Raw genomic sequence first — 14,224 nt, forward strand, 5'->3', positions numbered from 1 at the left:
TTGTTTCGATGAGTTTCGGTGTTTATGTGAACAAAACAACAACTTTGGGGGGGGGCTTTTATATGAGGTCACAGCAGAGGGGAAGTATTGTTTGCTTGTTTAAGCCCGAGTCTGTACTAAAAATGAAAAAGGAAAGAAACAACAGGATTTTTTTTTTCTCCCTACATTATTTGCTTGTACACACACTGGAGACCCAACTGAATGTCTAAAAATGACTAAAAGTGAATTTTAGGTAATAGATGCCCTTTTACGTTATATCAGTCAAAAGAATATGAAATTATTCTGTTGTTTATATATATTTAATTTAAAGTTAAGTGCAAAATGTTTGCTGCTTGTTTTTCATAATTTGCTTTTAGAAATACATTTTAAATGAGCTATAAAAAATAATCAGATTGGGGCATACTTTATCATGCAACAAAAACAACAAGAAATAAAATTTTCTCAAATCCCCGTGGCTCCAAGAGAGGAGTGTCAACAAGTTAATTAAGAATAGAAACTGTATATTGCATTCAACAACTGTTACAAATATCACTATTACCATCTTCCATGCACGATTTGATTGCGGCTAGGAAAGCGTACAGTACATACAAAATTTGACTTTTGAAATCCGCTGTTTTTTTTTTTTATGTCATATTCAATTGCCAAACCTTTTGCCCTCAGCTGCTGAATCTGTAAAGGTAAAAAACCCTGTTGACTAGCACAGCGGTGGTGCCGTGGGTTGATCAAAGGAATTGAACATAAAGCTCGCATTCATACAGAACACTTTTTTTTTTTTTTTAAGGCACGCAGGTACAGTATGAGTTCAGGTCATCTTTCAAACTATATTGTATAACGTGTTAAAGGGTATAAAGAAGAAACAGGAACGGTCACTTACTGGAGGTACAGTTAATCCTGAAACAGTCTGGATGGGGGAGAACACATGAGATGTAAATTCAGCCTTCAAGGTTACAGCTGCACACATCCAAAAAAGTACATAACCCACCACTCTGGGGACGAACACACGGGCACCAGGTCTGTTCCCAATGCTCTCCTTCATGCCATCGTATTCACCTTTTATACAGTCTAGATTAATAATGTTTCAAATAAAGTGGGCAGAGATAATTCATCTGTACAATAGAGTTCAGAGATACAGTATTGGCTGCCCTTGAGATATGAACTTACGCCGCTAGATGAAAGTAAGGAACTAGGTGAAGAAGAACTTCCTAGTTCCTCATTAACATTTCTTAAACATTACGGCATGGCTAACTTTTCTTTCCTTTTTCTCAATTACAGAACCACATATATCATGAGGTACTCGAGATATAAGATTTCACACCATTTTAAGTTAGACTAGCATACACAAACCAAACTATCCGCTGTATTTTGTTGGTAGCTAGCTAGATTTAGGATTAAAAAGTTTATACGCTAACTCCTAGCTAATGTTAGGTAGGAGTTAGCATCCTAAATGCAATTACCGCTTTCCTCTTTAAAGCAGTAAAGTGCCTAGTTGCAGATATTTAGCATAATACAAACAATGATAATTTAAGTATCAAATCAACAAGGTGAAAAAAAAAAAGCCATACTAATTTGTTCAAGTGTAAATTAGCATGACGCTCTCCGGATAAATAGCTTATTTGTAGTCGGATTGCTAAACAGAATGCAAATGCACGTCCTGTAATGGATCCAGATGGATTTTCTTTTATGAGCAGTTTGTTATCCTTATAGAATATTGATCTATCGTCCTCGTTTCATGATAAAAACCGGTTCTGAAATTGGAAACGCACTTTTAGAGAGCATCGAGTCGTGACCCTGGTTTGGTTAAGCCACTTGAAAAGGTATTACCATCGGTTTATATCTATTAATTCAATTTTTTTACCCATTAATAATCCAAGATAAGGAATCATTCCTGGACCGTTCATTTCTCTCAAAATCTGAGAGATAGAGAGAGCAGGCACATTGTTGTGATCAGTGTGCGGACGTGTACGCGTGATGTGCTGCTCTCTCACAGCGGAGGACGGAGCATCAGGAATGACGCCTTGTAGGAGAGAATAGGATTTCACACAGCTCGAATCCTCAACAAGCATTTATAGAACATTAACATTTAACGATTCAACATGAGACATGATATTTGGAGTGGATGGTATAGTACATTATACAGGCTATACGCATTTAGTCTAATTTAGTAGATCCATATTTCCAAAATATTCTTTTTTTCTTCTTTTCTTTTTACATAACATTACTTTTGGATGGTTACTATTAAACTATTAAATAACTTTAAAACATTGGCAGAGAACTTCAGTATAAAAGTCATTCGAGTTCAGCTTGTAATGTCACAAAAATCGATGAGCTTGTTACATCTGAGTCATAGAATTTCAACAGTATTTTTAAACTTGGATTTATAAGCTATGTGTGCTTTATTATTAATGTTTATTATTTAAATATCTGAGACATGCCTTAGACAAACTACTTCTCTATACTGTAAAGCTACATATTTAAGTGCATATTGATTTATGATGATTTGGAAGTAATTGAATTATTTCTAAGCATTAAAAAATCTACAGAGAAGTTATTTGTGAGTGGAGCTATATATATATATAAAAAACCTCATTTTGTAATATTAAACAAAAATATACTTTTTATTGCCTAACATGTAGTACTTTTTATATAATTTCATTTGGGGCAGCGCAATGCCTAAGTTTGTATTAAATTTGTCACTAAACTCAAAGACAAAACAGTGTTTTTTGTTTTCTTTTAAAAAACAACAACAACTGAATTGTGGGCGGGGCTATGTAGGAGCTCAGTTTCTGATGTTTACATAAAAACAATCGCAACAAAAATCAAAAGTATGGTACTACTTATGAGCTCGTTTGTTATTAATTTTTCAGCTGCTACTGTCGAGGGGTCGTCACGGTGGACCATCAAAACTTTTGGCACACGGACCGTTCACATGGCAGGTGAGAAAGCCACCACTGTGCCACCAATGTGCTCCTTATGAGCTCTTTCATGATGTCACAAAATTCAATAACCCTTTCCTGCTATTTAAATAATAAGTGCATAGTCTAAAGGTGTTTCTAATTTCTGTATAATGGCTTTTCACGGTTCCAGACATTTTAATATAGGTAGAGATTTTCCCAGGCCATTTTTATCTCCTCAAGGAATTCCATTCAATTTGGAAACTATTATAAATTTTGTCATCCGAAGAAATGTATTTCCTAAAAGCATTTACTTTAAAAAAGCAGAAAGTGTAACCTGGCATTGCTCCTAAAAACCTAAGGAATTTTATAAGTCCTGATGCTAATTTGAAATGAAGCCTCATTTGGTACGTGTTTAAACACATTACTCCAGATTAGACAGATTTGTCAGTCAATTTACAATGCACCGTTTAGGGAATTAACATCATCACACAATCAGGAAGGTGTTAGCCAGGTGTTGGTGCTGTCAAGACATAATGAAGTAGACGACACTTCAATTCTGCTCGTGTCTGGAAGCTTAAATAGTTATTCGAGAATCTTTTTTGGATGGAAGATAAATGGACTTAAGACCTCGTCACAAATCTGGGATAACACAATGGGTTTCTTGAGCTTGCATGTTTGTATACATTTTCCCAACACCTCTTAAGGAAATGATGAAACAGATTTCGGTGTTTCCTTGCTGTGGGTGCGAGGTTATGTATAATATGAGCTCAGTTTGTGATGTCATAAAACTTGCTATAAATTATCTGATTAAATCCCACGGAGTTGTCAGACACACTTCACTGGGATTTCTATTATAAACTATTCTTTAACTTTAAAGAAATTATTTTTTAACATTTGCCTTATTTATCAATATCCAGCAGAAAAAAAAGAAAAAAAAAGTTTTACCCACTCCAAACCGGATATAGACAAACGGAACATGCATTAAATAACGTTGTGTTGTTGAGGATTGTGCTGCTCAGAAATCAAATAAATCCATCTGACTCTATATTGTGGCATCACCCTCCGAGTGTCGTCAACCTCAGCAGAAAAGTGGTCACAAACGGCCAAAAATCCAGCGTCAGCTCTCTCTCTCTCTCTCTCTCTCTCTCTCTCTCTCTCTCTCTCTCTCTCTTTGAGGGAATGCTCTGTTTCCAGGGACAAACACTGTCTTTTGGGAAGTGTTTAATGCAAAAACCATATGAATGACGTTTGGAGTGAAAAATATATAATAGACTTTAGATGGAAAACATTAAAGCAATCAATGAGAATGTGTTGCAGCGACATGGCTCCAGGAAACTCCAGAGCGCTTCATGGGCGAAACTTCTCCTTGACAAGAGGAAAGCAATGAGGCCTGGCACTCTCAAGGTAAAATGCATCCATATTGTATTTTAGTTTGGAGTTAGTCCAAAAACTAGTAATGCTCTACATTAAGGCTCTGTTTATGCACTGAATGAAGAACTATATATACACTATTATATATGTAATATATATATATAATCAACAATATGGTGATGTGAAAGGGAGGGTACTATAACTACCTTAATAACATGGAGTGTTCAAGTCAAACTGGGACTTGTAATTATGAAATTTCTGGTGAATGAAGGCGTAAAACTGATTAACATATTTACAGAAGACTTCAAGTTGGCCCACTGCAGTCGTTCTCGGAAAATGAATGGATAACTTGTCACCAACATCTGCTGCGTGAACTGTACACACAATCATTCACCAGCACCACTTGCACATTACAGGAACCCTTCTGGGAGTTATTGCCACATCTTCGTACAGTCCTGATCTCACTCTAAGCTATTTCCACATGTAAAGGAGTTCCTGGGAGGCCAGCGTGAATCAGACAGGCAGTCCGATTCTGGTTCCGGTGTACTGAGATATCTTTCTACTTTGATGGTATTCAAGCATTTGTAAAACACTGGGATAAGTGCATTAGTGTATCAGGGGATTATATAGAGAAATAAAGGCAGTTTCTAAACTCTCAGAACTGTGTTCTGTTATTCTGTACCAGAAAGTCCTGGTTTGACTTGAACGTCCCTTTTTAAAAAAAATTTCTTTAACTATTTCTCAATGTTTTTTTTTTTATCTTTTCATACCTCAACAATTTTACAACATCATAACTATTAATCATTTATAGTTGCATTTCATGTTGTAGAATGTCCAAAAAATTCTGACACTGGAGACTCATTCCATATGTATTTGATAAGGATGCGATCAATAATCTATGGGGAACGTTTTAAAAGAGAATGAATCACCAAATCATTATTGTACAGGTTTTTCATCTCAACTAGTGCAGCAAAACTGTTTTAATTTAAAACTATTGTTCAAGAGAACCTTTATTGAACCAAACAAAGCATATGTTTTTCATTGTCAAACTCGAGTCATATGCTAATTCTCTCTAATTTTTTTTTTCTGTACAGCCCAGAATAAAAGAAACAACAGACTAACTTTTCAGGTTTTCTGTCTCGATCTCACTATACTCTGACAGAGAGGCCATGTGTTAATTGGACTCTGAGGAGTTATCAGTCTGACCTTCCTGTGATGCAGAGAACCTGGGTGGATCAGACCGCAGGGGGTGAGGGTGGGGGGAGGGGGGGTGATATGGGGGGTTGGATTGGATTTGTTGTGTCATAAGTGCAAATATGGGAACTGTGAAGGATGGAATACAAGAGTCTGTCTGTTTGCGATGGAGGAGATTCACAGAGCACTCTCTCTCTCTCTCTCTCTCTCTCTCTCTGTAGAGCTAGAGCAGTGCTGACGTGCTTTTATGGCCGTGAGTGAAGGGTTGCAGACCTTGTTGCCATTGAAGCTTTTGAAACCATCTCTTTTATATTCTACATGGCAATTGAACAGAAAAAAAGTGTGTGTGAGGAAAAAAGGTAAGAAATATTGTACATGGGTATAAAAGTCTCAAAATCTGGAGAGGTGCCTAGAATATAATCTAATCCAGCTACTATAATCACCTCATATGTTAAACTTTTTTAAACGCAGCGGGGTAAAAAAAAATCAGATAACCGTTTATTATTTATTTATTTTTTTTTAAAGAAGCATCCCACAGAGATAAAACAGAAATCGGCATGGAATGTCCAATCCACTGTACACTTTATTTAAGTCACAAAAACATGGCTTGTTAATTGGAACCCTGCTGTTTTTTAGCGCCATACAGTATACTCGTGATGATTTCTCTTAAATTACGCTCTCGTCAAGAAAATTTCAATTTCCACTATGATTAATCACTATAAGCTACAATATATTCCTTGGGTTTGGTTAAGCTGTTAAAAAAGAATGATTCGAATACACATATTTTTCTCAATCTGTCTAAAGTGCGATATTAAAAACTTGAATTAACTTTGATCCAAAAGCGTCTTTATGCAGTTCATGTGCTGCATGAGACATCATTGAGACGCAATTTGCATCCGTAATAAGTGCCATCTGTCCAGCACATCCATTAGCGCAGTATGGTATTTAGAAAAGTTTTTTTTTTTTTTTGTCTAGTCCAGCGTTTCCCAAAGTGTGCAACCTAGTGGGCTGTAAGGGTACTGCAGGTGAGCCACGAGAGATCTTTTATAACAAATAAATAACTTTAAATTTTGTCATTAGGTTTAAATTCTCATATAATAAAAAACAATGTGATATTCTTTAGTTATTTTAGTCGTGTGTATTGATCTGAGTTGTGACTAAACGTTCGGGTGGGCCACAGTATTGTTAAGTTTGTTAAGGAATAGCTGTTCTAGAAGGATTATTATTATTATTATTATTATTATTATTATTATTATTATTATTATGATAATAATTATTATTATTATAAATTTAATAAATTGCATTAGATTTGCAATAAACATATAAAATGAAACTACGTTTATTGCACTAATAATAAATTATGCAAAAATATTCAATTAAAAATTTTCTTATTATTTAAAACACAATTTCCTGCGAACTAACAAAGTGATATTTTTACTTACAAACATCTTATAATGGCAGTTGCAGGTTTTCACATAAATGTAATACTTGGCCTTCAGTCATATAAAGCTGCACACAATCGTTTTTTTTCCTCCTCGAATTGATGAATAAATATTATCGTAATTTTGAACTAAAAATTCAGAAGTTTCAGATTTTTACCTTAAAAATTTTTTTTTCTAAATGATGCCTTTCATCCTCTTGGCTTTGTAGGTGGTGAGAAGTTTGCACATATAATTTAACACCCACAGATTTTTCTTTTGTAAATCAGATTCCTAGTTTTTACACACACATTTATTTATTTATTATATTTATTAATTAATTATAATTAATTTTTATATTACTATTATTTTTTTTCTGAAGCCATTGATCTTGTAGGACGTATACGTGCGTATTTTGTCCAATTAGTGAAAAAAAAAAAAAAAAAAGAAGGATAAAAACAGACCCGAGCGCTGGAGGCCATCATTAGCGTAAGATTTCTCAGCTTGGTTATGCAAATCCCCTTAAATCACATGTGTTTTCATAACCAAAGTTATAGTTTAATTATTAGTATTTGGACACACGAATAATTAATTAACAATGCAGATTCGCTTGAAATTTTACTCACCATCATCGACGCTAAAATCCCAGCAGGCACTGCTGCTGAAACTCCTACAACTGGACGTCTAATCCTTTGATCAAAGAGTGGAGGAAGAATCTGGCACGCACATTATTCCACGTTTCCACCACACAGGATCAAAGATTATGATTATTTTCTCAGGGCTGCATTACAGAATGTTGATTAGCATAATTATTATTTTTATTCATTGCATTAGTGCACTGGCTGGGAGTGCAGGGCGGAAAAGATTAACTGTCTATGTTGGTTAGTCAGGTCTGATTTAGAGATGCGCCAGGAAAAAAAAGAAAAAACAATATGAGAGGCGTTTTTGGCCCTTATGAGGTCTCTTTCTGGTTAAACGCTACCCACGTGGCCATCTGCTTCTGGGCAGCTCACTAGATTTTGAGACAAATCCCCATGTGTTTGGCCATTAGATGATTTAACTGGTGTCGCAGACTTTATACAGAGGTTGAACATGTGGACAGCATAGGCGGCGATACCTAGGTTTATAGTCAGGCGGACTCGTCCGGTCTCCAGCTCCAATCTAAGCGTGTCAGCAGAATCTCGGGACGTGGTGGCCACCAGGACGCCGTAGGCTCTTTGAGATCTAAACCTGAGCGTGACATCCTCAGCCTCAGTGTGCATAGCCACCGGGAGCTGGATCTTCATAAACTTACTGCCGTCGTAGCTTAGAATGGTGGCATCTGTGGAGAAAGGGCATTGTCTTAAATTAAGCGCTTTTGGTTCATTTATGCAACATACAGTAATTAAAAGAACAAAATAGGACCTCTGGATTTTGGGATAAAAAGAAAAACACTAAATAATTGTCCCAGTATTTTCTAGTACTACTGTAGAGATTCCAATCAATACCACAAACCAAAAGTGTCAGGTTTCTAATCAAGAATGCGGTGAGAGACATTTGCTTAAAATAGGGTTCCCTGGGAGGAGAAATTAGCTAGATAAATTGTATTTAATATTCAACTTGCACAGCTTTTTTAGCTTCTGGGTTCAATTTTCCGCACCGGGTCTGTGTTCTCACCTTGGCCTGGTGGGTTTCCTCTGGGTACTCCAGTTTCCTCCCAGGTATGCAGATTAGACTAATTGGTATTCCCAAATTGCCCATACTGTAGTGTGTAAATCTGTGTGTGAATGGAGGTCCTACCACAATGGTCACCATTGGCCTCCACGGTCTCTAGTTAGACTGCAGTGATTCTAAGATGGATGGATTCTATAGGCTACATAAAAAGCTCTCTTTCAGGTCCTTTAAACAGACCTTTTTCTTGTTCAAAATGAGGTCTCTCAATTTTTTTTTACCTTACATTCAACATACATATGGCATTATGTTAAAAAATTTTCAAAACTTCCACTATAGTTCTGAAATTAACCCTTTTTGTGATATAAACTGATTACCCAAAACATTAAAACCAGCTGCCTTAACATTGTAAGGGTCCCATCAGCTCTTGCCCCAGTACCATGGGAAGCTATCATACATGTCCTGATGCCTTTCTATCAACGCCAGCATTCACTTTGTCAGCAGCTTACGCTACAGAAAATCTTCTATAGGATTGGAATAGTTGGGTTAGCCACTCTCTATCCATAGCTATGAGCCTTGGGTACCCATCACCATAATACCAGATTTTTTGTAGGTCCAATCCAATGTATACCTGCTTGGCCATTTTTCTCATAAGTTCACTAACCGCTTACTACAATTTATATATATATATATATATATATATATATATATACAGTATAGGTTAGTCTATATAAAAACTAGTGTACAGGTTTTCCTTTTCACTATGGAGTGTTTGCTTTAATGCAGGCATCTTACTTCTTGTTTTTATTTCAGATGTTCACTCATATGCAGATGACATCTCAGTTTATGTTTTTAATCTTGGGCGCTTCGTTTTATGAAGACGACATCTTATTTCATGCTTCAACCTGGGACTTTCCCTTATATGTAGATGACATTGTTCTTTATGTTTCAATCTGTACTAGCAAGTCTCTGGGCTGCAAAGGATCTTAATCCTGTCCCCTAAAACTGTTCTTTGAATCATTCCTGTGTGTGAGAATCCTTTCTTCCTGTTAGGAAGCTAGTGGTTTTAACCATCCAACGAATGGTTGGAAGAATCTTTTTTTTCTTCGCCGAGAGTACTTAAATTATTTATCCCATATTTTTCCGGTCGTTCAGTCAATCAGTCGTGCAATCCCACAAATCAGAAAACAACACACTCTAGAAGTATCATCTAATATGCCACGAGCACTTGAGCGAAATTCAATCCATCATCTCACCCATCTCTAATTATGTGCAAGTCAATAAACATGGCTAACGAATTTGTTATTAAACCGAGAGCCAACAAGAGACGGCAGCTGAAAGCTGTTTCTAATTTCGGTTTCTTTGTTCTCATGTCATGGCATAATTATTACCTGGGAGGTGATCGTTATAAGTTTGTGCATGACTTTATTAGTACTTCTTTCTGACATCCTCCCCACCCCCATCCCAAGCAACTGTTAGGTAAAAGAAGCAAAAAAAATAAATATAAATAAAGCATTCTTCACGTGCCCTTGATGTCAAACGCAAAATGGAAATAAATACAAATTAGATAACTGCACAGAAAAATACAAGCTGTCACGTGCCGTCCTGGTACCAACAACCCGCGATGTAGCATGCTATCAAAATTTGATCTGCTACAAGAGCTTGACAAACGTATGTGCAACATGAAATCTAAACAGCTTGGCATGGCTGAGAGGCATCATCCATAATTTAGAGTCGAGTTCCTCTTATGTTCTAACTCAATCTAAGAGGTGGTGAGGAGGTGTTGGGACACAACGTTATCCAGGAAGTGGATGTGTTAGATTAAATGTATGTAGCAAGTATGTTGCTAGAATGATGAATGTGCCACATTTTACATACCGACCTTGATTTATCTTCATTTTCTGTACATGGCAGGTACCAGGCAGGTAATGATGTTAAGAAGAGTGTTGATGTCCTGTGTGGAATTAATAAGCACTACAATGTTGGCTCAGTGGTAGGCTTCTCACCTGCCATGCAGAAAGCCCGTGTTCGTTTCCCAGCAACTGGATGCAAGGCATCTTTAGTTTCAGATCTAAGCCCCAATAAAAACGTAAGGATTGGTTCAAGGCGGGCATCTAAAGTCAAACCAGTGTTAAATGTGGATTTGCCGGCTTGCTTTGTCAACCAATTAATGACAGCAGCCAAAAGAACGGCACCACCAACATGGGGGTTTATTGACTGCTTTACAATATGCCCCGAATCTTCCTGTATGGTTCACAAATATTATTTATATTAAACTATATTCTGGTATTTAAATAACTGAATTAAAGAGGAAGAAAGCTAACAAAATAAGACCAGGACAGTAGAACCCACTGTTTGGTCTCCAAGTTCAAACCATAAACCCTGGAAGATGGCCCTTGTCTAGACTTTTGGAATTTCTTTTTCAGGTGTGCATTTATTATTTGTACCAAAGACTTCCAGCTTAATTTGTAGTTGCTGTGTTTCCCCAGAACAATGCAAGACCATGATTGGAAAAGCACCAAGAAAAGGTCATGCTACTTAATGAATATTTATCACACTTTCATCCTGGAAAATGTGACCATCTGGTTGCTTTTTTTCCTCCTTAAAATTGATTATGATGATAAGTAATAATATTTTTTTAATAATGAATTCAGCATAATTTTTTGATTTCTTATTCATGGCTTTTACACCAAAATTAGAGGATTTTCAGGGATTTTAGCTGTAGACCCTACAAATGATACTAGGAATCGTCAGTGAGGTGAGTTTTAGGTTGTTGTTTATTAAATAAATGAAAATCAAGTTTGGAAAAAAAGGTCCTAACTATGAGAACTATGTCCAATAAGGGACATCTAAAGATCCCTGGATAGAATCACCTGGATTTTTTATGTGGGCAGAACTGTTTCAATGTCATTTTAGTATTTGCTTATCCCTTTAACATCCTCACTAAGTCAAAAAACAAATGGGAATAATTGAATTTTTTAAAATTTATTTCAGAATAACAATTAATTCTTGTTTCCTTTTTTCCAGACCTCAATGTAGGCCTCTTCCAAACGATTAAGATGTTGCTTCATGGTAAAAGTATTAATACATTTACAAATACAAAAAAAAAAAACATTCTAAATTACATCCTGGACCTACGTTTACATCCTGGACAATTGCACAAAGACACTTTAATAACTTTGCACAAAGACACTTTGTTCTTTGCATATTTGCACACCCAATACAGTATATTTTAATTTGTACAGTAGATTTCAATTTCTACAGTATATTTCTATTTTTATGTACATCATATTTCTATTTTTAGTTTTAGTTCTATTTTTCCTAGCATATTTATATTTTTAGTTTTAGTTCTATTTTTCCTAGTTTAATTTAATTTTTCTATTTAATTTTTCTATCGTATTTCTTTTATTCATATTTATTTCTTATTGTAAACTTTAATTCTCTTTTAGGGTCACCGGCAGTCGTATAAGCATTTCACTACATTTCGTACTGTGTATGACTGTGTATGTGACAAATAAAAAAATTTAATTGAATTGAATTAAATGTCGGTGATGTTGTGCTACAGTGCAAATATTCTTGGACAATAGATCTCCTTTATTTCTAATGTTACAAATTAATTCCATTTAAACAAACAGTTATATCTAGTGTATTTTTTAACATATCATACTGTACATCAACCAAATGGTGGAGATGGCTCAATTGGGTTAGGTTTGACTGAACATAAAATGACTCAAAATGTGTTTTACTAAAAAAGCAAAGTGTTAGAGGCTTAAGGATGTAAATAAAATAAATAAACAGTGTAGACGGTTTCCATTGACCTTTTTAACGCCTAGTTTTGGTATTAAAAAAATCAGTCAATATTTGAATTCGGTTCTGCTGCGTCTCACCTGATTAGAAGAGAGAATACTCTAGGACATCTTTAGCATCTGGCCACGCAGCGTACACTCCCCCAGTCTCCCTTACGAGAGAAAACCTCAGGGATAATTAGGCGAGGCCTGACGAGGTAGGATGTTTGGGATGCAGACAGGAAACAACCCAGACTGCTTTAATAAAATCAGGACCGCTGTATCATTTACTCTCCCTCCTTTTTTTTTCTCTTTTTTTCCGCGTGTGGTCCCCCGATACCATATGCAGTGGTCAGGGTTTGCTGCAGGCTGAAACACCATGCACCGATAACTTTGTTTGACGGTTTCTCAGCCTGTCTTTAGTGTACCAGAAAATCAGGACGCAACAGCTGGTCTAAAAACATGCCGAGCATGAAGAAAAGGAGCGAGTGTTAAAAAAGAGTGCGACCCTGCATTCCTGTGACACCCACATGTCTGCCACTGCATGATGAAGCTTATATAACATGAATACGTACTTCCAGGTGGGATGAACATCTGGCATGCGCTGTTCCTTCTCGCCATGCCCGAACATTCTGAGATGGATCATTTATATGAATTATTTCCATTTCCAAGACACATCACTGTTCTGGTGAATACTCGCTTCTGATTGGTTAACAACTTCGATCGGCCATAGACTACATTACACAAGTCTCATTGTTTCTATAGTAAAGTGTCATTCACAGGGGTGTGTATGGTGGATGCTCTACATGAACTGATTGGAAATGGGTGATATCATTAATATGGTGAGGTAAAGCTGGAAAGTCAGACTTTTTGGATTTTTTTTTTTTAGCACAGATGAGTTTCTGCTTCATGCTTCAAGCTGTTCTTTAGTTAATTAAATTGAAGACAGAAAAAAGGGATGGTAAGTCTGGTAAGGGAACAACTGTTTATACGTGCTAAAATGTAAGTGAGAGCAAGAACTAACTTTAGATTTTCTACAACGTTATGTCTAATTCCATCTATCCATCAAGGAACCTCTGTAGTCCAACTAGGGACAGTGGAGGACAATGATGACCACTGTATTTATTCCCATTGTTACAACCATGCACATTCACACACTACGGGTAATTTAGGAACGCCAATTCTGCATGTCTTTGGACTGTGGGAGAAAACCGGAGAACCCGGAGGAAACCCACCAAGCTTGGGGAGAACATGCAAACTCCATGTACACAGACCCCGAGACATTAATCAAACCCGAACCCTGGAGGTCCGACGTGACAGTGCCAACCACTTAACCATTTAGTGTTACTATGAATGCATAAAGAATATTATATATTGAATAAAGTGCTTCAGGACAGACAAACAACAACAACAACAACAATATCCAAGTATTACCATTTTGTTCTTCCATCTATCCATCCATTCATTCATTTTGATCCATGCACAGTGAATATACCATTTGTTATTTATGATGTAGATAAACATAATTCTAAATGCAAATAAACAGTTTTTATTTATGTACTAATGTTGTATCCAGTACATATATTGGTCTGGATCAAAGAAAAAAAATGTTTATGAGAAATAAATGGTTCTGCTTGCCTCGTATTCCTGATCAGAATTTCAGCCAAGTCATTTTTTTCACTCCTTCATTACAGGACTGGCAGGTTTATCAGCCATCTCTGGGACAAATACATTACAAAAGACCCGACACTCAAACCTCGATATTTCAACTGTCATTTTTCAGACCGCGCATCTGGAGGGACCTTATAGACATGCATTACATTACGGAGGAGCAAACAAACCCGAAGTGATAAAGCGAGCAGACGGAAAGCTGACTCCTGGAATAAGCCCAGGCTATTTACATTATAAATGT

General features: G+C 36.3%; 1 protein-coding gene across 19 annotated transcripts in view; it reads right to left on the reverse strand.

Annotated features, from left to right (window-relative positions):
- The window catches only part of LOC128508286 (neurexin-1a-like), a 359,836-nt gene that overhangs the window by 208,330 nt on the left and 137,282 nt on the right, over positions 1-14,224 (reverse strand). For 10 of the 19 annotated variants that reach the window (XM_053479533.1, XM_053479529.1, XM_053479526.1 and 7 more), the window contains 2 exons: positions 7,995-8,198; positions 875-901 (listed from right to left, as the gene is read on the reverse strand). In XM_053479533.1, the coding sequence (XP_053335508.1) occupies positions 875-901; positions 7,995-8,198 (231 nt within the window). The remainder of the gene's footprint in view (positions 1-874; positions 902-7,994; positions 8,199-14,224) is intronic. The other 9 variants (XM_053479541.1, XM_053479540.1, XM_053479548.1 and 6 more) reach the window with 1 other exon arrangement.

This window comes from Clarias gariepinus, chromosome 20, assembly GCF_024256425.1.
Source record: "Clarias gariepinus isolate MV-2021 ecotype Netherlands chromosome 20, CGAR_prim_01v2, whole genome shotgun sequence".
NCBI classification, from domain to species: domain Eukaryota; kingdom Metazoa; phylum Chordata; class Actinopteri; order Siluriformes; family Clariidae; genus Clarias; species Clarias gariepinus.